Source organism: Vicugna pacos, chromosome 21 (assembly GCF_048564905.1).
Source record: "Vicugna pacos chromosome 21, VicPac4, whole genome shotgun sequence".
Lineage (NCBI taxonomy): Eukaryota > Metazoa > Chordata > Mammalia > Artiodactyla > Camelidae > Vicugna > Vicugna pacos.
Genome location: NC_133007.1, coordinates 4,963,109 through 4,988,445, shown reverse-complemented (window position 1 = coordinate 4,988,445; position 25,337 = coordinate 4,963,109). Strand labels below are relative to the sequence as shown.

Genomic DNA, 25,337 nt, shown 5'->3' with positions numbered 1-25,337 from the left:
AAGCTGGCACGGCCTGCTCAGGGCAGCTGCTCTGGACGTGTCGCTACATTTGCTGACTTTGAAATCAGTGCTTCGGGTAAGCCATGGGCCTGGGCACTGCCAGAGCCAGGCTCTCACTGGAGCTGCACAGCCAATGGAGACAGTGTGCCTGGGGGGAAAGAAAGCGTGTTTTGGCCTCAGACAGAGATTCAAATCCCAGCTCTCCACTGGGTCAAGTTACTTAACCTTCCCGAGCTGCATTTTTCTCCTCTGAGGCAATGCCTGTCTCATGTGAGTGAGGAATGAAACAGTGTTAGACAAAGGACTCGGCGTTCGTTTCTCAGTGGCATCCTTTCAACGAGCCAGGTGGGCAGATAATCAGCCCACGTTGATAAAAAAAAGAAATGAGATGCAGAGAGTCGAAGCGATTTGCCTAAGGAGCTAGCAGAACGGGCATTCGACACGATTCTTTTAACCTCAAGGCTCACTGTCTTTTCTAAACCATGGCTAAAACGTTTCTCGAGTGTCTGTGGTGCACCAGGGACAATGGGAGGCATGTCCCCTGTTAATCTCATTGACCGTTGTGGTCCCTCATGGCGCTGTTAGTCACTCTGTGAGTCTCTTTGAAACAGGCATAGGGCGGACTTCCCCAAACACTTGAGAAGAGTCATTCTTCGTGGGCCTGGGGTTCTTCTGGACAGCTGGCTTTGGGAGAGCCGCGGCGCAGCGAGGCGGGAGGGGGTGCCTGTCTGACAGTCATGGCTCCTCAGGCTGGACTGTCGCTGGAGGGAGGGAGCTGTGCATCTTGAAAGGCTGACCTCATTGGCTGTTAGACAGATGTCCGAGTGCACACGCTGGTGTCCTCAGGTCTTCTCCAGGCCATGGACTTGTTCTGTGGGGTTGCACAGAGTTTGAACGATGAATTCCCCGCTAATATTTACATCAGGACTTTTCACCTAAAAACACGTGAGATAAGATTTTTGGTTTCTCTTGTGGAGTCGGACAGTCTGGCAACCCTGAACTCGTGTGTGTTCTCCCAGGCAACGCGCCCGCAGCCCTGCTTCCTTTAGGCAGAGTGGGAACTCCCACCACCCCCACGTGGCCCATCTCGCCCTCTTACCTTATGCTACTGAGCAGTTTAACTTAGTACGTAGCATCCGGGAGTGATTTATATCAATGATAATAAAATGCCTGGGGGAGTTGCCCCTGGCTTGTTTTCTGCTGACTTCGTCTTTTTTCCTGTCCCGACCCCTAGTCTGTGACTGCAATGGGAAGTCCAGGCAATGCGTCTTTGATCAGGAACTGCACAGGCTGACAGGAAACGGATTCCGCTGCCTCCACTGCAGCGACAACACGGGTGGCATCCACTGCGAGAGGTGCAAGGAGGGCTTCTACCGACAGAGAGAGAGGGACCGCTGCCTGCCCTGCAACTGTGACTCCAAAGGTGGTTGGAAAGAAGGGGCGGGAGGGAGGGGGTGAAGAGGGAGTGAGGGGATGGAGAGGGAGGGAGGGGGAGGGGGGCCGGGATGGAGGGAGGGGGAGGACAGGCTAAGAGGGGAATGTTCAATTCCTTGAACAACTGGGAATCTACTGGACACTGGTCTTGTTGGCAGTTCCAGCCTGAAAGGAAATGTGTTTTTCTTAAATCTGGGTTGTGGGAACCAGCTGTGCTCTCAGGGCACATTCGTTTGAATTCTAGTACAAAATGGGGCACACAGTTACTTCTCCCGGCAGTTGACAGGCGTTGAGCCCGGAGCAAAGGAAGCTTGCCCTGTTTCAGTGACAGTTCTTCGTATTCATAACCATCCCCTCTGCCCCACCTCTCAGAAAATAAGAGATTAGAAACGGTAACACTGTTTCTGGTGCTATGCTAGGTGTTAGCAATATAAAGTGATGCTAATGAGACGAAGTAGGCAGATTAGAGTCACTCACAGGGTTGTGAACGAGCGAAGATAGAGTAACAACCCGGAAGCAGCTAGCAGAGCGATTGGTTCATAGGAGGGCCTGTTTGAATGTATCACCCGATGCTGTATTCGCAGAAGCATAGGCGATTTTTGTGCACACAAAGGCACACGGCGTGCTGTGTTCATCGTGGGTAGACGGTAAAGACACGTTAGTAAATACAGAGAGGGAGAGAGCGGGAGTTCTGTTAAGTCAGTTGGGACTTTGTAAAGCTTCCTTATTTGTCTGTTATCTTCCTTGACAGTATCTGTTTCTCCTCTTTGCCAGAAAGTGTTTCACAGCATAATATGATAAATATTAGTCTATCTAAAAGATACAGCCTTAGTGCGTGGCTGGGACTCAGTGTAGTTCTGTGGGGCCAATTCATAGCCGCAGCTGAAAGAGTCTAAAAGCGGGCAGACTTCGGCCCAGCCATGACCTGCTGGTATTGTGTGTTGGGGTGCCTTAGAGAAAACGGGGGTGACCCTGTGGTGATGCAGACCCGTCTACCAGCGGTCATTCCCCAGTTCACCAGAGCCGCTGTTACCATATGGTTTGTGGCTGTGACTCAGCATCCAGAACCCTTGGGATTTAGCAGTTCCCCCTGTGACTCAGAGAACGTCATAAAGAAAAATGAAAAGAAAAATGGTTCCACTTTCATGGGCATTTAACCTCTCTGAAGAGCCCACATGCCCTGAGGTTATGTAGCTTTGTATGAGTCATCCCAGCAAAACCAGCAGCCAGAATGTACTGAGAAATGGAACTGGCTCGGCTGGAAAGCCTGGCCTGAAGACAGGATTGCTAGTCTCCAAGCAGAGGAGGCTGCCGCCCAGCAGATAGAGAAGGGGATGAAGGACTCCACGCCATCTCTTCTTGTGCACTGCGGTCCATTGCTCGCCCAGCAACAATGAGCCTGGCTCCTTCTTTCCTTTTAGGGAATGGCTATCTCATGGCAACAGCCTGGTAGGAAGTGGTGATTTATATCCCGAATGAGAGCTAACAGGCATTACTCGCTTACACCGTGCCAGGCAATTTTCTAAATGCTTTGATCCCATAATTAATTTAATCTTCCCCAATAACCCTGTAAAGAGGGCGCTATTATTATTTTCAGTTTACAAATGAGGTGTCAGTGGCTTAGAGAGGGAAGTGGAACTTGTTGCTGGTGGCAGGACCGTTCGCACCGTGCGCCATCCCCGGCGACACGCTGGCTGCACGGATCACTAGGTCAGTGGCACAAGTTTAAGTCCCCATGTGATTGCTCAGTCTCCCAGTCAGCCGGAGGGGATTTTTCACTTTCAAATACTAACTGCCCAATGGAATTGGTTGTATATTCAACTTCAGATGCAGAAAAATGCGTCTTACCCAAAGCTCCCATTCCATGCCTGGCAAATGAAGCCAAGAGCACGCGTAATCCCCAAGGTGGTCGCAGATTTGGGATGTCACATCAGCTTCTCCTAAAGATTGCAACTAGGCTTATTTTTAGGTGATGAGTTTGTGGGCTGAGTTATTCTCAATTCTTGTAACCACGTGTGTAACCTCTTGCAGCTACTTTGAAATTTACTGTGTGTGCGTTTCCCTCCTCTGACTCCTAAATTCTTGAGATCCTTGTGGACATCAGTGATGTTGGTCTTGTTCTCTTAATTTTATGTTTTTCAACATATATATGACCCAACAGTGGATTCCTCAGACTGTAACATTTGGGTTATTATTTAAAACATGTCTTAGATAATAATTTAATTATGACTGAATATAATGATTAAATAATAGTAACAGTGCTATTTAAAAATGCAAGTGTATGTTGTTTTAAAGGGCTCTCGAAAGGAAGCAAACTGTCATTACATATTAATCGATTCAGAATACTCTGGAACTAGAATACTCCCTGAGTCCTAAACTGCGTGGGGACCGTGTCTACATACAGAGTGCTTAGAGGGACACGAACTTGAAACAGGAAGCTGAAACCTTCCTCTGTCTTTAAACCCAGTTGTTCCCAATCCCTAAGAGTAGCTCACGATGTAGGAACTGGGACACGTGTTTTTATTTTAATGAGGTACTTTGAAAACCCCATGCTATTATTTCGGAAGTTTGGGAACATGAAATAAATCAGTCCTGTTCACAGTGAGAGCCTGTGTAAGTCTCCATTCCAACTTGGCAAGACTTGAAGGAAGACTTGAAGAGATATAACCATAAACTACCTTTTTGAGTATAAACTACTTTTTTGAGCATCTACTCTGGGTGAGACATTGACTTATCAGAGCATAAATGCAAAAGGAATGTGCCTTCTCTGCTCTGTCTGCTGCTTGTCCCTAAATGCCAACCCCAGTGGCCTCTCCCCACTCTCACCTGGTTAAATGCTCTGCTGCCTCGGATCCTGAAAACCACCCCACCCTCCTCCTCCCTTCACCCTCCTCAGCGTTCTGCCCCCTCGACTTTCACTCCCTGAGACCTTTTCCCGCTCCCATTACCCTTTCCCTTAAGCAGTGAGGTTCCATTTCTGTTCTAGGCACCTTCCCCTCCTCTCTCTACCTGCTCCTGGAGTGAGCCTACACTTGCTACGAGTTCCTGTCCCACCCGTGGGCTGAGGGCTCCTAGCCTTTCATCTCCAGCCTCTTTCTTGAGCTCCAGATGAACATGTGCACCTGAATATGCCACTAGAAACTCAGTGTCCGTAACTAAACCCATCACCTTCTTTCACTGCATCAACGTGAGATCCTGTTCCTCCTTTCCACCAGAAAGCCCTCTCTGGTTTGTCAGTAGCCTCACACCTCGTGTGCACTCTGCAGACCTGGTGTCATCTGTGTGATCCACCCCTCCCATGTCATCCATACCCCAAGTCTGTCCATTCTATATCTGCAGGGGCTCTCAGAGCATTTCCCTCCCTCCCCTTCCCACCCAGACTCCTCTGATCCGGGCCACCGTGTCATGGGAGGACTTTTTTTCCACGAGAGCCCACTGGCCTCCCATCCCCGAGCCGTCCTGCAGTTGCTCTGGAGTTGTCCCTCGGAGCTGCTCGTCTGATCTTGTCGCCGCCTGCCTGAACCTCTGGTAGCTCCCCATTATCCACAAATGGATTAGTTTTCCTTCTCTCGGCTCTTAATTCACCAGTAGATACCATGAGCTAATACACATGAAGCTCCTAATTCAGTGTCTCACACACACAGCAGGTGCTCAAAAGATGCAGCTGATCGCTGAGGGCCCTTTCGAGCTGCACAGAGATGACATGGAGACTTTTGCAGACCCTGACTGCAAATGTGACTAATTTATGTCACATCCCACCCACGGCATAAAAGCCTTTACACAGGCATGGAGCCAATACCTTTATTGATTTGAATTGTACCCACAAGTGAATTGAAGTTTCCCAGACAGATAAGAGATTAGAAAACGAGGCACAACTGGCTAGTGTTCTGCTGGCTTTATGGACTATGAGTAGCCTGATGACCACAGGTGGGTGAGACACATGGATTGCTTTCTAGTTCTGCCAGGCGCAGGGAAGCCACAAAGTCGGTGAGACACCTTCCCCCTCGGCTTCTGGCTTCCTCCTAACTCCTTTTTCTTGGCATCTGTGCATCAATTCAGCAGATTTCTGGGCCTCTTCGTGGTTCCAGGCACAGGGGATCCAGCTGAGGTGCTCAGAAGTGAGCAGGGCTAAGGACTGGGGGAGCAGTGGGATGGGTACTTTCCATGCAGGAGTCAGGGACCATTTCTCTAGGAGACTATTTAATCAAGACCCCAAGTGCTGCAAACGGGCCAACAGGGGGAGTTGTAGGGAGAGAGCATTCCAGACTGAGGGAGCTGCAAGTGCAAATGCCCTGAGGTAGGAAGCAGTTAGCACATTTCAGAAACAAGAAGCGGGGCAGTGAGCTGGACCTTAGTGAAAGAGGGTAGAAGATGAGGTCAGATAGGACGAGTCTTGTAGGCAATGCTGCAGAGTTTGCATTCTATTCTGCTTCTAGAGGGGACCCACCAGAAGACTTAGACAAGTCCTATGATCTGAATTCCATTTTAAAAGGAGCACTCTGGCTTCTACAGAGAGATTGAAGCTGAGGGAGGCAAGGATGGAAGCAGGGAGGCGATGGAGAGGCAGGATCCAGGGGACAGAAGAGGGAGGCTGGGACTGGGAGGCTAGAAGGGAGGCGGTGAGAAGTGGCTGGATCCCAGAGTGGGCTCATCTGTTGGTCTGAGCGCTCTTGTCTTCCATCAGCATCCAATCTGGGAGGTCCCACTTACAGGGAAGAGCGTGTCTGTAAAACATCATCCACAGGACAGGTACCCTCGTGCACCAAACCAGACACGAGACACAGGGTCTTCACCCCCCACAAGGGGTGATGCTCCCAGGGTGAGAATGTCTACCGCTCCAGGTATGTAGAGCCATTTTTGGTTAAGAGGCCTTACTGTACTCTTAAAAAAAAAAAATCGTACCATGCAAGCACTGACCCTGAAAAGGCGGTGTTTGCCGGCCCGAGATGAGGTTGAAGGCGGCTCATGGTCTCATCCTGACTCCCTTAGTGGAGCTGTGCTCATTCACAAATTGTCCTTCTTGAGAGCTCGAGGGTCTCACAAACTACTTAATGTTGACACCAGAGCAGATACATTAACTAATACTGCTTTCAGGAGTCATTTCCGTTCCTTTCCCCGAGGAAGCGCTCCTCGGCTGTCAGCGCTTCCTCTGGTGGGCGGATGCATAGCCGGTGTGAACAGCTTGCTGGAGGCAGCAGCTGGGGGTTACTCCCTAGGGCTTTCTGCGCTCCCAGAGGGTGGCAGGTGCTTCCTAACACCGTACACACTAAATGTTGCCTTCTCTTCTTTCCTTCCCCCTACCCTGTGGTTGCAGGTTCTCTCAGTGCTCGGTGTGACAACTCTGGACGGTGCAGCTGCAAGCCGGGTGTGACAGGGGACAGGTGTGACCGCTGCCTGCCGGGCTTCCACACCCTCACTGATGCTGGGTGCACCCGAGACCAGAGGCTCCTGTAAGCACCTGCCCCACCACTGCGGTTTCCGCTGTGAATAAAAGCAATCGTGCCCACGTCGGGGGCCACGTACATTTACTGAGCACGGATGTTGTGCCAAACACTGTTTCGAGGACTTCTGTGGGTTATCTCATTTAATCCTCACAATAACCCTACAAGGTCGGGACTGACATTGTGCTCATCTGAAAATGAGAAACTTCAGTGGTGAAAGGTTAAATAAGATGCCCAGCGCTCCTGTTGAGGGTGGACCTCATTTTCAGACTCTGAGGTCTGACTCTGAGCCCAGGCTCTTCACCCCGACAACCGCCCCCCCGCCCCTCCCCACTGTAGATGAACGAGGATGGGAGTAAAGAGTCACTCAAATTTTAACCTGGGACTCATTTCAGATAAATGGATTTGGAGACGAGCTTTTTTTGGCATAATTATAATCCCCTTTAGCTTGAAGCATTCTCCATCCCTCCTCAACCTCTATTTTGGAAGAAGATGGAGCCTAGGTTATAAATCACACAAGCAATCCATGGAGATGCAGAGCTGGCAGGGTGTTGGGGCGGCTTAGGGGAGGGGGAGCTTGGCAGTGAGGCCACCGGCTGAAGGCCGCCCGCCGCGGAATCTCCTCCCCATCGCGGATAAAAGCCCCGCCCCCAGCCGCGGAGCACCATCCCTGCCACCGAGGTCCCAGGTTCTCTTACCTTCCGGGTCTTCTTGTGGATTACTCTCTCCCAGCCTTCCCTGACCCCTCCCTGGGCCCTGTCTCCCTTTTGTAACCCTCTTATGTATGTATGTATGTATGTATGTATGTATGTATGTATGTATTTTTTATTGGCAGATAGTCAGTTACAATGTGTCGATTTCTGATGTGCAGCACAATGTCCCAGTCATGCATATACGCACACATATTCATTTTCATAGTCCTTTGCATTAAAAGTTGTTAAAGATATTGACTATAGTTCCCATGATACACAGAATAAATTTGGTTTTTTAATCTACTTTTATATATAGTGGTGAACTGTAACCTTTTTAGAACACGAAGGAGGTTGTACCACTGCTCGGCTCGCCGCCCTTCGTGACCTCCTTTCCCACCCAGAAGGAGATCCAAACTTCTTATCAAGGCCAGCAGGGCCCTGCCAGACCCTCCCGCCCTCTCCATCCTCTGCCTTAGGCTCCCGCTCCATTTCTCACCCCCTCCCCTGGCTCCCTGCATCCAGCCACCCAGCCTTCCTTTCCTTCCTCAAAGAAGCCAAATGAACGTGACCCCAGCCTTGGCCTAGAGCCCTCTTCCCTCCCACAGAGCCAGGCAGAGATCACGGGCCTCCGGCCCCACCTCGCCCATCTCCTCCCAGAGGCCCTTCTCACCGGTCCTCACCCGCCAAGTTCTGATAATGCTGTTTTAGAATCTCTCCTTTTCTGTATGTGTCTGTCTGTCTGTCTCTCCTACTGGGATGCAAGCCCCCTTGGGCTTTGCCTAGCTCACCGCTGCAGGAAGAGGCGCACAGAGGGTGCCAGCCGCTCATGTACCCGCCCCGCCTTGGGACCTGGGAAACAGCGGCCTCTTCCTTTTTCCTACTCTCCCCACTGCTTAGCAACCAGTAGCGGCTGAACACCTGTTTCTCATAGGGCCCAGATGGCAGTCTGGAGGGGCCAGGAAAGGGGGGAGACCATGGGAACTGAGGGAACTGAGGGAAAGAAAGCTTCAGGAGGCCTGATAGGACTTGGCATCTGATTGGATGAGAACTGGGAGGGAGGAGGAGGGGGTTCGGACAGGATTTGATGGGATCACAGAGCAGTCAGAGGAGGAGCAGGTCAGCTGGGAAAAGACGAGAAACTCAGTTTTAGAGCCGTGAGGTAAGTACACATGCTCGTGTGCCAAACTTGGTGACAGAGATCAGTGCGTCAGTCACAGGTCTGCACAAGACTAGGTGATTGTGCCAAAATTAAATAATGAAAATGCTGGGTTTTTTTTTTTTCCAATGAGACAGTCTTACAACCGAAAATAAAAAATCAGCCAAACTAATGGCAGTTTCACTCCTAAGTATGCATTCAAGAGATTTGAAAACACACGTACCTGCCCCGAAACGTGCACACAGTTGTTCGTGTCAGCATTATTCATAATAGCTAAAAAGTGGGAACACCCCAAATGCCAACAGCTGGTGACCGGATGAACACAGCGTAGGATACTCATGTGATGGGACTTTATTCAGCCGTAAAATGGGTAAGCTACTGAGTGACACATGGTGCAACATGGATGAACTTTGAAAACATACCAAGTAAAAGAAGCCAAACACAGACGCCACACGTTGTGTGATTCCATTCATAGGAAACGTTCACAATAGGCAAGTCTGTGGAGACAAAAGTTTGGTTAGTGGTTCCCTAGGGCCGGGGGCAGGAAGTGGGGTGACTCCTGAGGGGCACAGCGTTTCTTTTCGGAGTAATGAAAATGTTCTGCAGTTGGTAATGGGGATGGTGGCACAACTCTGACAGCAACTAAAAACCACTGAACTGTACACGTTAAAGGGGTGAGTTGCATGGTGTGTGAATCACATCTCAGTAGAAGTGCAACTAAAAGCAAGAACTAAGTGAACTAAAAAGCAAGTTCGTGGAGTCAGTCTTGATGAAGGCAGACACCGTTGAATTAAACAACAGAGAAATAAATGATACGCTTTTTTAAAATGTCAGCTGACCTGAACAGTCAACCAGAGGAAACTAAACAGTTTAGTGATGAATTTGGTTTACATTCCGGCACAAACCCTCCTGCCTTTAGGAGTGGGCAGCAAGCAGTTCCTGGACTGGCTGCTGCCCGCGGACCACACTTTGAGTAGGACTTGCACGGACAAGCGAATTCTTAAAAGGATCTGAGAGAGATTAGCATGGACAAGAATAGCTGAGAGAGGCCTCCCTGAAGATGAGAGATTGACTCAAGTTGGTGGCATTTGCTTATGAGCACTTGAGCTTTCTGTGTACATTTGCAAAGCACCTGGAAACACATCCCCAATTTCTCTTTCTTCTTCCCCAGAGACTCCAAGTGTGACTGTGACCCAGCTGGCATCTCGGGGCCCTGTGACGCCGGCCGCTGCGTCTGTAAGCCAGCTGTCACCGGAGAGCGCTGTGACAGGTCTGTGTGAACTGTGGCCCTCCAGGCACAGTGCGGAGAGTCCCTCTACAGCTAGCATGAGAACTCGTCCTCTGAGTGCAGCGATGGAAGAGGGACAGTTAACAGATTCTGATTTCTTTCTTCCTGCCCTCTGTCCTCAAAAAGTTAAAAAAAAAAAAGGACAGCCAAGCCCCCAGATCTCCCTGGGCTCCTGCTTTTGCTGGGTCCCTTCTCTTTGTCTGTGCTGTGATGGGGGACACGCTGTCCAGCTGGCTCTGAATCCCAGGTGCCCCGAGACGAGGGGCGATGCAAGGATGGGCTTACATGCCTTAGCCCGGTCCCCTAATTAAACGTGTTGGGGAAATCTTAGTAGCAGAGACTGTTGCAACGTATGGCCATACAGAACCATTGAGTGCAGAGAAGAGCCTAACCAGGGACGGGATGGCGGTTACACGCACGCCCACGGGTCGGGGGGAGATGCAAGAACCCTCTGGGTCTCACCTTTGGGTGCCACGCTGGGGCAAGTGGTGCCACGAGGCTGATCCATCCTCAGTTGCTGCTGCAGGAAATTCCTTACGTACAAGCACTGCTCAGACTTTAAACTTTTCCCCTCCCTGAGATGGTTGCGAGCAGAGGGCTGTGAGGTAGGCCCCAGAGGTGAAGGCTCGCTCCTTACTTCCTTAAAAGTAAGAAAGCGGGTCTTTGGCCTGCTGCCAATGCTTATACCTGGGCAGAGGAAATGCCAGGTACACCCCTGCCTTGTGTTTTCAGGGGGTTCTTTGCTGTTGAGGTCAGGGTAGGGAAACAGTGTAAGTGTTACAAGAGGAGTCACTTTGGAAAAACATTTTGGGTTTCAAACTATAAGACAGAAATAGAAAGTCACATAAAACAAATGTTGTCAGCGCCACCAATGATGTGAAACAGAGCTTTGCTAAAAATATGCCACCCCCATGATCGCACCCTCCCTTCTTCCTAGAAGTGACCACTATTCTGACATCCTTACTTTTCTTCATAACTTATTGCCCAAGGACATCCTTAAACACTATTGTTTAGTTTTACCTGATTCCCTTCACTTCCCTCCCTCCCTCCCCCTTTCCTCCCTTCTTTTCTTAATCTCTTTTAATCTATAGGTTTCCTCCACAGAAACAATAATGATTTTTTTAAACCCTTGCCCTATAGGGAAAAAACACAATATTTATTTACAGCTGTTCTCTGAAGCATCTGCTGTTCACAGCCAACCTGCTTTCCTGTGCTTTTGCACGATGAACATTAGACCATGTGATCTAGCAGCAGCTGTACCTGAGTTTGAATCTTGCCTCAGCCACTTACCAGCTGTGTGACCTTGAACAAGTGTCTTAACCTCTCTGGCCTTGGTCTCTCCAGCCAAGCAAATTGGAAATACCATCTCCTGTCTCATGGGTTGTAGTGAGGGTTAAATGAGGGAGCATAGGTAAGGCACCTGGCATATCACAGGTGTTAAATAGATGATCATTGAAACTGCTGTCATTTCATGTAGAATGATGTCCTTCACCTGAACAGAGAGAAAGCAAACCCTTGCCAGCCTCCCCTGCCCTCTTCTCTATGACCCCAACATCTGGGACTTGTCTGGCAACTGTGGTCCTCAGAGAAGCCACTGGAGGGCTTGAGCAGAGGGGGCCCCGAGCCTACCTGCTGCTTTTGTAGAGAGCCTCCAGCCGTCCTTCTGTGGCATCTCCTCCCCTGCCCCGTCCCCTGTGGGCCAGAGCCCAGGTGCAGGGGGCAGGGCTGCCGGGCAGTGCCAGGGAGGGTGGACTTCTGGGGAGTCAGCACAGCTCAGCGGGTGCTGGGGCTTTCTTTTCCTGGCTCCCACCTCCCACCCTTTTGCCCCCATTAAACACCTGCCCCAGGACAGGGCCAGCTCTGCATATCCCTGCCTGACCCCTTTCCATCTTGCCCATGCGACCTCCACTCAGTTCCTCACCAAGGATGGGAAAATCACTGCTTCCAGACCATCAGGTCAACATGATTCTGCTCTATCAGAGTGAAAGTGAATCTTCTTCATGCGCACCCAACGAGGGGCTGTGTTATCCATCAGGGAGTGGGGCTGGTGCGTGTGACGTGGTGTTTCTCACCTCTGAGAATTAATGGGCTGTGTGGGGAGAAAGTAGAAGTGGTCAGTCGTCATATTCTCAGCAGGGATAAGAAATTACCTGTAATATTGTCCCGATGTCTAAACGCCACTGCAGGTGCCGACCGGGTTACTATCACCTGGATAGTGGGAACCCTGAGGGCTGCACCCAGTGCTTTTGCTACGGGCATTCGGCCAGCTGCCACAGCTCTGGAGGCTACAGTGTCCACAGAATCACCTCTACCTTCCACCAAGGTAAAGCGTTCTGTATTCTAGGTTTTTTGTTTTTAATGTTGTATAGGATTTTGTGCTTACAGCCTTCCATCCTCAGGATGGGGTCCTCGAGTCATCTTAGCAACTCACTTCTAGCATTTTTTTTTAATTGAAGTATAGTCAGTTACAATGTGTCAGTTTCTGGTGTGCAGCACAATGCCCCAGTCATGCATATGTATACATATATTCTTTTCCATTAAAGGTTATTACAAGATATCTTCTAGCTTTTAATGTATGTTATTTTCTCAGGCAATAACGCAGAGCCTAGTGTCTTGAAAAAGTTAGAGCTGAACAGTTTGCTCATTCCACCTTATGAATAATAACTTAAAAGAATAACTAAAAAGAGACCAGATTTTCATCTCCTTGATTTTCCCACCCCATCTATTTCAAAACCACTAAAGAATCGCCCCTTTGGATTGGGAGGCATAATGTGAGTCTTCCTGGAACTCAGTTACTCATGATACTGCTTTCACATACACCAAGCAAGTTAATTTATGTGAAATTAATTACCAAACTACAAAGCACTCTAAAAACATGGGAGATTAATATGACTGCAACTCTGAGTTTCTCTTTGAACACACCAGACCTTCTGACCTCACTAAGATCAGACCCTGTTTCTATAAATAAAATAAAAATGCAAATTACAGGCGGATGAAAACATGCTCTCTTATTGTAAGAGTCAAACTCACAGATGTCAAGGCAGCTGTCGGGTAGGGGCAGGTGATGCTGAGGACCAAGTAGAGAGGTGCACAGAAGTTTTGAGGACTGAACACGAAGGCAGAAATATTAAGAAAAGTCTGCCTGCTACTCGCTGCTAGGACTTCTGGCAACCAAGTCTTGCTTCGTTTAACTCAACAGAGGATGAGGTTTGTCCAAATGCAGAACGGTTTTATTTGTGTTCCAGGTGTGGATGGCTGGAAGGCTGTCCAAAGAAATGGATCTCCTGCAAAGCTCCAATGGTCACAGCGCCATCAAGACGTGTTCAGCTCGGCAAGACGATCAGACCCTGTCTATTTTGTAGCTCCTGGTACGTGCGGTACTTTTCCTATAGGAGCCAACTTGTAAGACCAGGAAGTCAGGATAGAAAAATGGAGTTAGAAAATATGGAAATCACATCACTTAGTGTTCAGGGGAGCAGCATCTCCAGAAGACGGTTGAGACTTTAGTCCTATTTGACAAAGTCACAGCACAACAGAGCAGAACTGGGTGTCCAGGTGGTCAGACCCCTGGTGGGGATTCCTGTTTTAGTCCAATGGGAAGCTTCTAGGTTCTCCACCAAGACAAGAAATGAGGACTGCGGTCAACTCTGTGGGTCTACCGAGAAGCAGATGGAAAAGTGAACACAAAGCATTTCTCAAAGTTTTAACCACTTATAAATTTTAAAAATATGTATTAGTCAGAAAGCCTGGATGGAGGAGCTCTGGCTGGAATTCTGCCCCTATCTCAGATCCCTAGCTGTGACTCCTGGGCAAGGTGTCCTCTTTACCTCTCCAAATGTTAATTCTCTCAGCTGCTAAGTGGGAACAGTAATGCCTCCTGCCAAGAATCATCGCCAGCAAATGTGGTGATGTTTGTGACCGCGTGCTGTAAACTGGAAAGCACATGTGACAGACGGCACTGTGGCTGGTCTGCCTGGGCTCTTTACACACTGGTCTGTCATGAGGGTCATGCCATGAATCATCTAATGATGGAATTGTCTTATAATGAGGCTGTTTCAGTATTTCAATAACTAACCCGTCTTCATAGCCAGTAGCAGTATGTCCAGTGCCATGAACAGGCTCGTCCGGTAGGGTGGTTTGCAGAGGGTGGTGGCCAGATAACGTAGGACTCCCAGAGGGATCACCGCCATCAGCGCTAACTTGCTCGCTCATTTGCCTCTCCAGTCCCACAACCAATCTCAATCTTTTCGAATTCTATTTCACAGCCAAATTTCTTGGGAATCAACAGGTGAGCTATGGGCAAAGCCTGTCTTTTGACTACCGTGTGGACAGGGGAGGCAGACGCCCGTCTGCCCACGACGTGATCCTGGAAGGTGCTGGTCTGCGGATCACAGCTCCCTTGATGCCGCTTGGCAAGACACTGCCTTGTGGGATCACCAAGACGTACACGTTCAGGTAAAAAGAGAGACTGCAAAGTGGGTCAAATAGAGCAAACTGTTCAACCATTCATTCATTCAACAAGCTTTTCTGAGCACCTTTTACATACCAGACGTGGTGTTATGTGCTGAGACAGGTCAAGATTTCTGCCCACAAGCCCTGACCGGCTGATGGGAGAGGAAAATACACAGATGATGACGGTGCAGCTTGTAAGCGACAAGGGAGACAAGGTGGACACAGGTGTTTTGAACACACACAGGAGGCACCAGTAACTCACGCTGGCGTTATCAAGGAAAGCTTCCCGGGACACAGTGGCAGGTGCAGAGCAGCTCTCTAAGAAAAGGGGGAAAGGTTCACAAGGCAGAGGAAACGTGCTTGAGGAAGTTTCGTACATTTAGGAAATTCCAGGCAGTTAAGCATGAGTGGAGCATGGAGTGGGGTGGGGGTGGGGGGACACAGTGAGAAGTGAGGTCAGAGAAAGCGGAGGCGAGGTCACGGACGGCCCTGTGTGTGTCCAAGGAGATTACATGTTATCCTGCAGAATGGGTGTTTTTTTAAGTGTAACTGACTTACAACACTATGTTAGTTTCAGGTGCACAACATAGTGATTTGACATTTCTATACGTTTCAAAAGGATCACCACGAAAATTCTAGTTGTCGTGTGTCATCGTGCAGTGTTACCACGTTACTGACCAGATTCCCCATGTGTATATTTCATCCCCGAGGCTCCTTTATTTTGTAACTGGACGTCTGTACCTCTTAATCTCCCTCACCTGTTTCGCCCATCCCGCCACAGCCTCCCCTCTGGCAAACACTTGTTGTTCTCTGTATCTGTGTGTGTGTTTCTATTTTGCTATGTTTGTTTTTTAGATTTCGCTTGTAAGTGAAATTATACAGTATTTGCCTTTCTCTGAGTTATTTCACTTAGCATAATGCCCTCTGTGTACATCCATGTGGTTGCAAATGGCAAGATTTCACTCTTTTATAACTGAGTAATATTCCACTGTATATGTATCACAATATCTTTATCCATTCATCTGTTGATGGACACTTAGGTTGCTTCCATATCTTGGCTATTGTAAATAATGCTGCAGTGAACACAGGGGTGTCCGTTTTTTTTTCAGAAGGATGCCCAGAGGTGCTCTTGCTGGATCATATGGTAGTTCTATTTTTAATCTTTTGAAGAACCTCCACGCTGTTTTCTGTAGTGGCTGTACCAATTTACACTCCCTTCAACAGCACACAAATATTTCCTTTCCTCATCCTCACCAGCGCTTGTTATTTGTTGTCTTTCTGATGATGGCCACTCTGACAGGTGTGAGATGGCGTCTCATTCTGGCTTTGAGTGGCATGGCCGTGATGATTAGTGATGTTGAGCATCTTTTCATGTGTCTGTTGGCTGTCTGTATGTCATTTTTTGGAAAAATATCTATTTAGGTCTTCAGCCCATTTTTCAATTGGGTTGTTTGTTAGTTTTGATGTAGAGTGGTATAAATTCTTTATATATTTTAGATATTAACCCCTTATCCAATATATCATTTGCAAATATTTTCTCCCTAGAATGAGAATTGTGAGTGGTGGGTACAGAGCGTCAGGGGAAAGGACTGTGCCTACCAAATGCTTAGTGCTGTGTTAGGGGCCGAGAAATCAAGGTGAAGAAACATGATCATTGTCTTCCAAGAGCTCATGGTCTAGTAGGATATGTAACATGTCAAAGAGCGCACATAACACAATACAAAATCACTTCCGTGGTGGTGCGTGCTCGGGGGGACTTGGGAGGAGAGGGAAGAGTACCTTCATTCTGCCTGGAGGGGTCAGGAAAAGTGTCACAAGGGAGGCAGTGTGTGGACTGAGAACAGAAAGAAGCACAGGGCTTTCCCAGGGACGAACTCAGGACAACCTGTACACGTGAGTCTACGTGGGAAGGTGGAAAGGCATAACAGGAGGATTGGCCAGCAGTATTTATGGCTGGGATGCAGCATGCATAGGGGGCATGGGCAGATAAAGTTGAAAAGACTGGAAAAGGACCCAGCATAATGGGCCTTGGGTGTCACGTAAAGGTGCCGAGATCTTGCTCATACCTTAAGATGATGGAAAGCTACTGAGAGGCTGGAAGTTGAGAAGTGGCAAGATCAGGTGTGAAGGCTGGGTGCAAATGCTGTGTGGAGGTAGGGTCCTTAACCGAACCATCTGAAGACAGTCGCCGTGGTTCAAGTGAGGGTTGTTGGGGGTCCACCCCAGAGCAGAGGTAAAGGGAATAGAGAACAGAAGACCCACAGCGCACACACCCAGTGCCATGTATTCTAAAGGTACCCACGGCCAGCTCTCCACCCTGGAACACCCATCCATCTTCTCGGCTTTCTCAGCTTAGTGAGCTTGCTCTTTGACATTCAACTTACAGGTTCTTCCTTTGTATGAGCCTTCCCAGAATCCCAGGTAGAGTTTCTGTCCATCGTGTGTTTCTGTGGCATCCCATTCACAAATGTGTTGCAGCACTCACTGCGCTGTATCATGGCTCTTTGCGTACCTGCCGACTCCCCTGGGTAGACACTCATCACCTCACTCTAGCTGTCTTTGTGTTCTCTGTCCTAACACAGCTTCTGGCCCAAACCAAGGGCACAGTAAACTATTGTTTAACGAATCAGTGAATGAAACAAAAGAGTTAGGGTTGGTCCTGGAAAAGCCACTGCAGTAAAGAAAAAAACAACATAAAAAAGAATTGTGCCGGGGCTGGTGGTGTGATGCGCTGAGACACTATGATGCCAAACTAGGAAGTATTTGATGTGGACAATGTGGAAGGTGAAGACTGACTTTTGAAAATAGGAGGAGGTGAAATGTGCTCAGATAAGAAATCATTCAAACCACAAAACCAAAAATGAACGACAGTTCTCGAGGACCAGAGCTTCTCGCACTCAGAGACGTCCTGATATTAGATTTTGCATCACTGAGAATAGCAAGTGGCCTCTGAGGACTCGGACCAGCACTGCCACCCTGACCCCTGGAGCTCGGCTTCCTGCACTGGGATGCCCTCCATCACAGCCTGTGAGATTTGCGCTCCCCACGGAGTGAGAAAGCTCCAGGTCTGTGCCTGCAGGGATGTAGCTACCAGTCCTTCATCCCCCTCAGGGCAGGACCGCAAAGGGGCTTAGCTGTTCCCGCAGTCTTGGGCATACTTCGTATCACATAGACAAATTGTAAGATTTGATAAGAGTTGGATTTTTCAGCTTTTGGTTTTAAATCATGCAGATTAAATGAACACCCGGGCAGTAGCTGGAGCCCACAGCTGAGTTACTTTGAGTTTCGAAGGCTGCTGCGGAACCTCACATCCCTGCAGATCCGGGCTACCTATGGAGAGTACAGTAAGTGGCCCAAAGAAATGAATTCCTCTCTTCTTAGGTTTCAGTTTAATTTGCTTCAGCCCTCAAAGGTGGCATCAGTCTCCAAACAAGGAGGCAAACTTCTTGATGGCTTTGGTGTAGAGTTGCCGATTGGGTCTAAAGTTTTACATTCTAGAAGTTGTTAAAAAGGAATGTTTCTCCAGCCAAGAGGTCAGCACCAATGAAGAATGAACGATGCTACTTTGCTGAAGGAGTCTCTGAATTTAGATTAAAGCTGATTATTTGAAGAAGATAACCAACAACACGAAGGCACGTTCCCTTAGCTCGGAAACGGCGCCTACGAGACTGCTCTCTTTATTTCTTGAGTAGCTTTCCTCTGGGATTATACTCGGGGCTACCGTGTTCGCACATCACCATGTGTGCTGTTCATCGCTACTACTGAACTTCTACCTACTGTGGTGTGTACTCCTAGTCCCGAAGGGAAATATTTAAATAGGAGCTCCTTGAGCTTTTTAGCGCTCATGTGAAAAGGAAGCATGGCCTGCACGCACCATTCCCATGCCGCTGATACAGCAAATAAAGCAGGAGGTAGATTCCTCACCGTGCGCTGAATCATCACCGTGTGCCAGGCTCACTGTAAAGTATGCGTTGTCTCATTGAATGTCCCAACAGACAGAGGAAGTAGACACCACTGTCATTTCTCTTCTGCGGTTGAGGAAACACAGTCATGGGGAGGCTAACGTGACTTGCCCAAATCACACAGCTGGTGAGGGTGATTTAAACTCGATTGTTCCCACACCAGAGCCTGTGCCCTCAGTCATGTCAGACCGCGGGCATGGTGAGGGAACGCCACCTGTCTTTGACAGGGCTGTTAATGAAAAACGAATCAGCAGTCAATCTAAGAAAGAAATGGAAAATTTTATTTGAGCCAACCTGAGGAGGATAACCTGGAAGACGGTCTGTCCAAGCTTTCTGAGAACTGTTTCAAAGAGGTGAAGGGGGAAGCCAGCACGTGTGTGAATTTGGAAGGGGCGGTACGTGCAGGCATGCACACCTTTTGGCAGAAGGTCACTGCTGTCTGCGAGGAACAGGTATCTTAGTTAATGGATTTAGCGCTTTTCAAAGCATGGGAAGATGTGGGAAACTGGGTTCATAAAATTTTCTCCTGAGAACACCTCCCCGTCTGAGGGCCAGTTCTGCCAGTTTTCCCAGGGCACAGAGTTCCTCGTCCTGAATTCCTCCCAGGGTGTATTGTAGGTCAGTCACTGCAGCAGCTAATGATTTGATATTTGCAGAACTGGACGGTGGGCGACATCCTTTATTTTACAGTCCCTTCTCCTTAGGGCTTCATTTTAACCCAGGTTTGGGAGGCATTTCTTGACCCATTTGTCCCACTGCGCTAGGAATGCTCATTCCCAGGCCGGGCGAGGACTTCCCTGATGGGTCGCTCAATGTGCCGATACTGGACTGGGTTCTGCGAACAGTAAGCAGAGCCTCTGGACGCCTGCCTCGCTGCTTACTCTGTCGCAGTTCAGGATGGCTCCTTCTTGTTGCTTCTTCCCAGGGCTGGAATTACACTCTGACAGTCACTGACCTTACGGGACTGCATCTTTGATCAAATTGTTTCAAGTCGTCTGATCATCATTACCTTTATCATCATTACCATTACCTTTATTATTTGCTCAGTCTCACGTTTGGTGATGCAAGAAACACAATAATCTTGTAAAACAGACAGAATACAAGTCATATAGCTCGTAACATTAATAGGTCATAAGTATTTAAGCGAGAACTTGCATTAAGTGTGGCCCAGCATCACCCCAGCTTGGCTGACCGGTCTGTTCTGCACCAGTCGCTGTCTTTAAGGGAAATTGTGTATCGGCACTGTACGTAAAGTTCACCAAAGATGTCTGCACCTGCATGGTGAGTAGCGGGTCATTGTGACCCCCGACAGGACTGACAAAGGAACGGTGTCCTCTAAGGACTCGCATGGCTGGCGCCAGAGGGAGAAAAATGGATCTTCATGGTTGAGCAGGCACTTCTGCCACAGGGGAGGTCTGGTTAACACGTAAGGCAGATACACAGTGCAGCTGATGGAGGGGGAAGGAGGAGGCTAAAGCGCAGAAAAAAAGTTTTATGTTCAAATTGTTCTTGTCTTGCCTTAAAATGTGAATTTTTGTTTCATCCGGGGGTTAAGAAAAATAAAACCCAAAGAGAGGCCCAGCCTTAGAACCTTGACCCTTACCGTCTGCTACGTCTAACCTGTTCTCTGTCCTGCAGGTACTGGGTACATTGACAACGTGACCCTGATTTCAGCCCGCCCCGTCTCTGGAGCCCCAGCTCCCTGGGTTGAACAATGCGTGTGTCCTGTTGGGTACAAGGGACAGTTCTGCCAGGAATGTGCTTCTGGCTACAAAAGAGATGCAGCCAGACTGGGACCTTTTGGCTCCTGTATCCCGTGTAACTGCCAAGGGGGCGGGGCCTGTGACCCAGACACAGGTGAGTGAAAGGACACCCAGACCAGGCGGTCGGGGGTGCAGCCAGGTGACGGGGTCTCCGGTGGAAGAGAAAGTGGCATGAAGACCGGGCCTGAACTCATTTCAGAGATGGGAAAGGGCTGTGGGAAGCGGGGCTGGAGCCCGGGGAGATGGACACCGCACTGCTCTGTTACACTCAATCCGTCTCATTGTGGAAATGCCGCGAGGCGGTGGGAGAGGTGCTAGGTTCCAGGAAGTGGCTGTCATGGTTCAGTGCTGGGTTGGGGTGCTGGTGTCAAGTTGCCAGAGTTGTAGGGGGAGATCAAAGCAAAGTCAGGGCCTGAATGAACATGCTGACAGATGGTGCCAGGCCTGGGGGACGGGGAGCAGGGTTAACTTATGGATGGTTAAGGACAGAGGTGAGGGCGGGCATTCAGGCACTCTGGGGAAAGCTTCCCAAAGGGACGCCTTGAGCTACCAACCTCTGGCTCCCATGTACCATCCGTATTAAAGGAGGGGGAGAGTTTCATTTGTCTGCCCCTCTTTTCTTCCTCTGCCTCCCAGGAGACTGCTATTCAGGGGACGAGAGCCCTGACATCGAGTGTGCCGACTGCCCCCTCGGTTTCTACAACGACCCGCGTGACCCCCGCAGCTGCCAGCCCTGTCCCTGTCCCAGTGGGTTCGGCTGCTCCGCGATGCCCGAGACGGAGGAGGTGGTGTGCAACAGCTGCCCCCCGGGCGTCACCGGTGAGGCCAGCTGCCCGCCCGCCGCCAGGCCTGCCCTGTGCACACTCCATGAATTCACGTCCAGAGACTTGTCATTGCTAGGTTTTCTAGGGCGCTGTCATCCCTCAGGGTTAACCTAAATGGTCTCATAAAGACAAGCACAGTTCAGTGTCTGAGAGCAGAAGTGAATGGAGGCAGGGCGGAGTGTGCAGTTCTGGGAGGAAACGCTGAAAGCTGTCTTAGGAGGCTGGTCATTAGGAGGTGAAGTTTTCAGACGAAATGCAGGGTTTAGCTAAGTTTTTAAAAAAAATGAACCAAGGTAAAGAAGGAAAACTTCATGACCTCATAAATGTCACACCTCCCTGCCGGTCAGAGCAGTGCCTTAGAGGTGTGGCTCTAAGTCTGACTTTTTCCCAGCCAGCTAGTTGACTGTCTGGAAGGCTCCCAGTGGTGCTGTGTTCCACCACCTGTGCCCAACCTCGCAGGGGGGCTCCTGCTCCTGAGGCTACTGTCCTGGGGTCCAGGGGGACAAACCTCGAGAGGGCGACTTGTGCTTGTGACCTCTGCGTCTGGTCTTGCTGCCAACGGATGGTCACTTGGGCTTGGCCATTGGTCCCTTCCAGGTGCCCGCTGCGAGCTCTGTGCCGATGGCTACTTCGGGGATCCCTTTGGGGAACGTGGCCCAGTGAGGCCTTGTCAGCCCTGTCAGTGCAACAACAACGTGGACCCCAGTGCCTCTGGAAACTGTGACCGCCTGACGGGCAGGTGTCTGAAGTGCATCCACAACACGGCTGGGGGCCACTGCGACCAGTGCAAAGCAGGCTATTTTGGGGACCCCTTGGCTCCCAACCCAGCGGACAAGTGTCGAGGTAGGACTGTGCCCCCAGTCTGTGTGTGTGTATGTGTGTGTGTGCGCGTGTGCACACGTAAGAACACACGAATCAGCAAGGCCAGCAGCGGGTAATAGTGTGATGCCACTTTGGTTTTTCTGACCAACTGGCTCATGAGCAGCCTGGACCTCTCACCTGACAAAGGCTTGAAAACCAGTTTCCCCCGCAGCTGGGCTCGGGGAGGATGTCGAATGGGTTAAAGCCGGGTGGGAGAAGTGACAAAGGTCAGGTTTACATTCCAAAGTGGAAGAGGAGATAAAATGGGGCCGTGTCCTCTGCCCCGTCCTGAGGCTGGTGGGCAGGGAAGCGGCTGCCAGACCTGCAAGTGCGGGTAGTAAATGACTCGAGACTAAGCCCGACCCCGCTGAAGTGGGAGGGGCGTGGGTCGTAAAGGAGCCGAAGGGGCCCTCTCAGGAAGTCAGGGCGACTGATGTGTGGGGAGTGACGGCCCAGACTTCTGTGAAGGAGACGCGGCTTCAAAGCAGCAGCTCTCGTGGAGCCCTCCCCAGGGCTGCTTCAGATCAAAGCGTGAATGAGCAGCTCAGGCCTCTTGTCGGCCCTTCCTCCAACCCTCTGCACATGCTCTGCACTCGAGGGAATTCAGTTCTCAGGAGCCGGCCTGCCCTGCAGACTCACCCCTCACTCACGGAGGCCCCAGACCAGCCCTACTGCCCGGAACTCAGGTCCAGAGTGGCTCTGGGGACCCAGCTTGGAGGATTCCTGGTTTCCCAGGAGGTCTGCATCAAGCTCCCCCATCACACCAGAGTCCCCAGCCCTGGAAATGCCTGAGGACCTTTGTGCAACTCAGGACTTCTCCCTAGGGGCAAAACTCCACCTGCCCTGACCCCAACCTGTGGGTTAGCTGTGGTGTCCCCACGGCAGGAGGTGTCCACGTGACATCAGCAGTACTGAGTTCAAGTCCAGTTTTCTAACATCCCTATTGTATTGCGCTGGTCATGCCAGTTAAGCGCTCTGTCTCAGTGTCCTCACATGGATGAATAACATATAACTCAAAGTGGCTGTAAAGCACGCTGTAAACTACACAATTCCAGCTATAAGGTGCTGTTCATAGACAGTTCCCTGCCTTTAGACCACACATTTCTTCACTCAGTTATCTTTTATCAAGCACTTGGCATGTCCCCAGTGTGAGCTAGATACTGAGGTTATAATAATGGGTAATCAGTCCCAGCTCCCAAAATGCTCATACGCTAATAAGAAAGAGACACAAACACGTAAGCAAATGGTGACAGTACACTTAGATATGTGGTCATACTACCACGTGCCAAGTGTTTTGTGAGCACCAAAGAGGGAGTAACCTAGAGAAATCACAGTGGCGCCATTAGAGCAGCGTCTCACCCATGCTTACCTCCTCTGCTCCCAGAATAGAACATGGCACGTAGTGGTACTCAATTAACTTGACTGAATAAAGATACTGCTTTACTGCACTTCCTACATCAAAGGCAGCAGAGCAGGAGGAAAAGAGCTTTGGATCTTTCCAAGTTCTCATTCCAGCCTGCCATTTTCTTGCTGTGTGTCCTAGGACAAACTGTGCAACCTCTCTGAGCTCATATTACTCATCTGTAAAATAGAGGGAGATGTGTACATCTGGCACATCATAGGCCCAGAAGAAATGTTATCCTCCCTGTGAGCAAAGCCCCAGCATCTGCAGACCATTTAACAGGCTTACAGTTTAATGGGGGGAAGTCAGTGCCACTAGAAAGGATGGGCGGTTCTAGTACCTCTCCATCCACACATACCCCAAACAGACCTGCCAGGTGGTTCCTGAGACCTCTCTGGAGGCACAGCTGAGAGATGAATCTAACACAATATGAATCAACAAGGGCAAAGGATTCCTCACCCTTGGGTGACTGGATCTTCCTTCTACCTTTCCTATACCTCCAGTTTCTGGAATTAGCTTGACATGAAAGCTGTTTGTTTGTCTTCTGTCTCTAGCTTGCAACTGCAGCCCCGTGGGCTCGGAGCCCGTGGAGTGTAGAAGTGATGGCAGCTGTGTTTGCAAACCGGGATTCGGCGGCCTCAACTGTGAGCACGCAGCATTAGCCAGCTGCCCAGCGTGCTATAACCAAGTGAAGACTCAGGTGTGTATGCTAACCAGCCCTCACCCCCAGGAGTAAACTCCTCAAGTGTCTCCTGGGTGGATCTGTCACAAATCCAGGACCCTCCGTGTCTCCTGGGGACTGGCTGAGAGTCACCACTTGTTTCTTTAAGAATTGGTATATTGTACAAACTTGTGGTTGCCAGAGGGGAGAGGAGGGAAGGAAGGGACAGATTGGGAGTTCGAGATTTGTAGATACTGACAGGTATATATAAAACAGATAAACAAGTTTATACTGTATAGCACAGGGAAATATATTCAAGACCTTATAGTAGCTCATGGTGAAAAAGAATATGAAAATGAATATATGTATATTCACGTATGACTGAAAAATTGTGCTATATGCCAGAAATTGACACAACATTGTAAACTGACTGTAACTCAAAAAAAAAAAAAGGGACAAGGAAAAGTATGCCCCCCCCACACACAAAAGAATTGGTATATTGGAAAAAATTTTTCCATATAATAGTGATAGTTGCCACCTATGGGGGGAGGGGATAAGCCAGTGGTGGAGTGTGTGCTTAGCATGCATGAGATCCTGGGTTCAATCCTCAGTACCTCCGTTAAATTTTTTTTAAATAAATAAATAAACCTAATTACCTCCCCTCCCCCCCAAACAAACAAAAAACCCCTAATAATAATAATAATAATAATTAATAATAATACAATAATAATAATAATAATAGAACTTCAGGCTTATGTTTTTATACTTATCATTTTCAAAACTCCTTCTGCAGATACTGTCGCATTTGGTAGTCATGGTAACAGTCAAATTGGAAGAAAAAGCATTCTGATTTCAGTTTTCACTGAGCAAAGTCTTGAAAAACTTACAATTTTTCAAAGTCAGGCGGGCAGGTGGAGCCGAGAGTCCCACCTGGGTCTCCTGAATCTGAGTTCAGTGCTCTTTCCACTCACATGCCGCTTTCCAGTTTGGATTTTTTTCCCCGGACATATTCGTACACAGCAAATGAAGAAAAACATAGAAAAGGTGCGAGGACCCCGGAGGTGCCGCGGCTGTCCAAACAGGGACGGCTCCCCGCCACCCCAGAAGTTTCTCACTTAAACGCCAGAGAAGAATGAAATTATGCTGTTGTTGTTAATTATTAATTATTGCTTTGCTGGGGTGAAGGGTGAGGGAGGAGAGAACTCAGACAGAACCCAAATGTAGAACCCACTCAACCTGTGCTGTAAACTGATCTATTTAACCGGCCCTCCGTAGCCTTTCCCGTATTCCAGGCACTGCCTGAAGCACTATACAAACACTGGCTTGGTTAGTCCGGGTGACATGTCTGCAAGGTGCTATTACCATCACCCCATCCCATGGATAAAGGAGGGACTTGCCCGA

The 25,337-nt window shown here is 49.3% G+C and overlaps 1 protein-coding gene across 1 annotated transcript in view; it reads left to right on the top strand.

Moving 5' to 3' along the window:
* Window positions 1-25,337, top strand: part of LAMC2 (laminin subunit gamma 2) — a 55,779-nt gene that overhangs the window by 16,772 nt on the left and 13,670 nt on the right. The window contains exons 2-12 of the mRNA XM_006211775.4: window positions 1,235-1,423; window positions 6,749-6,884; window positions 9,895-9,993; window positions 12,198-12,334; window positions 13,257-13,379; window positions 14,277-14,466; window positions 17,695-17,807; window positions 20,064-20,282; window positions 20,825-21,007; window positions 21,610-21,855; window positions 23,830-23,975. Coding sequence (XP_006211837.1) covers window positions 1,235-1,423; window positions 6,749-6,884; window positions 9,895-9,993; window positions 12,198-12,334; window positions 13,257-13,379; window positions 14,277-14,466; window positions 17,695-17,807; window positions 20,064-20,282; window positions 20,825-21,007; window positions 21,610-21,855; window positions 23,830-23,975 — 1,781 coding nt within the window. The remainder of the gene's footprint in view (window positions 1-1,234; window positions 1,424-6,748; window positions 6,885-9,894; window positions 9,994-12,197; window positions 12,335-13,256; window positions 13,380-14,276; window positions 14,467-17,694; window positions 17,808-20,063; window positions 20,283-20,824; window positions 21,008-21,609; window positions 21,856-23,829; window positions 23,976-25,337) is intronic.